Source organism: Protomyctophum parallelum (assembly GCF_964188405.1).
Source record: "Protomyctophum parallelum genome assembly, chromosome: 6".
NCBI classification, from domain to species: Eukaryota; Metazoa; Chordata; class Actinopteri; order Myctophiformes; family Myctophidae; genus Protomyctophum; species Protomyctophum parallelum.
In genome coordinates, this window is record NC_139701.1 from 42,023,418 (window position 1) to 42,025,632 (window position 2,215).

The following is a 2,215-nucleotide window of genomic DNA, read 5'->3' on the forward strand; positions in this document are numbered from 1 at the left end:
ATAATACTTATGGGAGACCATACTGACACTGTTCATTATTGAAGTTCCATAGAATGTGACCGTGCTCCTTTATTTGGTTGGCAAACCATTGGAGCATAAGTCGTTGACATCACAGAGCTGACGTCACAGAGCAGGGTTTCGCGTTATGTCAGGGTCTGCCTAGATATTTAAAGTCGAGTACGTTAGAAGTACGTTCATTATCATTTTGAATGGCTGCGGATCGTAAGCCGAACAACGCCAACCCTCACGTGTTCGAGCGATGCGGAGAGAGGTGCCCGACGCCGTCCGACGAGGACGAAGGCATCCGCAACCCCATCGACGACCGGGAGGTCTTCGACCTGATCCGGTGGATTGCCGACCCAGAGCACCCCGAGCTGTCCCTGGAGGAGCTGGGCGTGGTGGAGTGCTCCGGGGTGGAGGTGAAGGACGCGGCAGGGGGGAGCAGCACGGTGGAGGTGCGCTTCATGCCCACCGTGCCCCACTGCAGCATGGCCACGCTCATCGGCCTGTCGGTGATGGCGCGGCTGCAGCGCGCGCTGCCCGACCGCTTCAAGGTGGACGTGTGCGTCGCGCCAGGGACTCACGACGCCGAGGACGATGTCAACAAGCAGCTGGCGGACAAGGAGCGGGTGGCGGCGGCTCTGGAGAACTCTCACATCCTGGAGGTGGTCGACCGGTGTCTGGCCGACAAGCACCGCTGGTGATCCATCCACCCGATCAGGTCTAGAGCGTTGCTTCTCAAACCTTGGCTTTCAACCCTTTTCATATCATCAAGGCCCATTAGTTATTCTGCATTTGAGCCACGGACCACCATTTTTGAGGGATGCTACCCCCTCCCATGTCCAGCTTTTAGTGTATGTTCACAAACTCTGTCCTACACAAAGTTTGTGTTATCAATTTTGTTAATTGATAATGAATGGAGAATTGTACGTCATAGTGTCTGAGCAAATAGACATAGGTCCAAATTCACAACGGCCTTTCCGCTAGCGTTACGTCGTAACGCTAGCGGAAAGGCATCTACGTGGATTTCCCACATTCATTTGGAATTCATGGCAATGGCCGTGAACTTGACGCTCACGTAGGTTGGTCGGAAACTCCGCCAAATCCTACGTGACGTCTTTAGGTGGCGGAGAAATTTGCGGAAGCATACACTTGCATATAGATTTATAAGGCTTTAGTCTTCATGCTGAATCAATAAATTGTTCCCAAATCTCAGATAAAATATGTAGGCATGTGTCCCCAACATGTTGGTCGATCAGCACATAAAAAAATGATAGCCTATATATAAAAGCTGAGTATCACTTGCCTAAATGCATGCATTCTAGAGGCAAGTTAGCCTAAGCCAAATTCCAATACCCCAAATCTCGGCCACTCGCTCACTCACACTCGGCCACCCCAGCATGGTGGTGTTACGGTGAAATTGGTGACCTGCTAAAATACGTGACAATCATGTGTAGACAATCACATATCTATGTCAGTGTCCGTCTGTCCGAACATAAATCATTGACGTTTGTTTATTAGCAGAGTTCAACCTAGTGGTATTTAAGCCACGTTATGTGAAGTCCACAAGATGGTCACATATTTCACTGTAACACCGCCATGCTGGAGTGACCGAGTGTGAGTGAGCGAGTGGCCGAGATTTGGGGTATTGGAATTTGGCTCTAGAGTCCCATACAGAAACTGCCCCTGCAAGCCCAACACCCTTTTATTTATTTATTAGGATATGTCTAGCATGCATGCTCACTCTCAGAAGCCTCTCTCAAAAAAAAAAAAAAAAGTGCCGCTAATCAGGACCAGCTTGTTCTAAGTGATCAATGGCACTATATAAGGACCCTGGGGAGCAGTCAAACCGGTGTGAACAATGGCTGATTTATTCCTGCTAGAATATTTGGCGAACCGAGCAATGAGGAGAGAAATAATCTTCAGGGACCGGGCCAATTTTTTTGAGGAGGACGACGAGTGGCTACGTTGCCGGTTCTGTTTACCAAGGCACTGCTTGGTCGGCTCTGCGATGCGCTGGAGCCAGAGCTGACCAGACAAACAAACAGGTTTGAATTAAAATGTTTAGAAAAATGGTTTCAATTGGATTATTAGCCATGATTCATTCATCCTGCAAAATAGCAGTGTTGGCATGCGTCTCGCACAGGGGGCTGCTGGAGACGCATGGCTCATTGGTGAGTGTTTTTCCAATTGTATATATATTTAGTGCCATTCC

At 49.1% G+C, this 2,215-nt stretch overlaps 1 protein-coding gene across 1 annotated transcript; it reads left to right on the forward strand.

Annotated features, from left to right (window-relative positions):
* Window positions 1-209: 209 nt before the first annotated feature.
* Window positions 210-704, forward strand: LOC310859995 (cytosolic iron-sulfur assembly component 2B-like; the record flags this gene model as incomplete). The annotated part of the gene is made up of 1 exon (XM_083766759.1): window positions 210-704. The coding sequence occupies one exon, from the start codon at window positions 210-212 to the stop codon at window positions 702-704; it is 495 nt and encodes a 164-aa protein (XP_083622885.1).
* Between the last annotated feature and the right edge of the window lie 1,511 nt (window positions 705-2,215).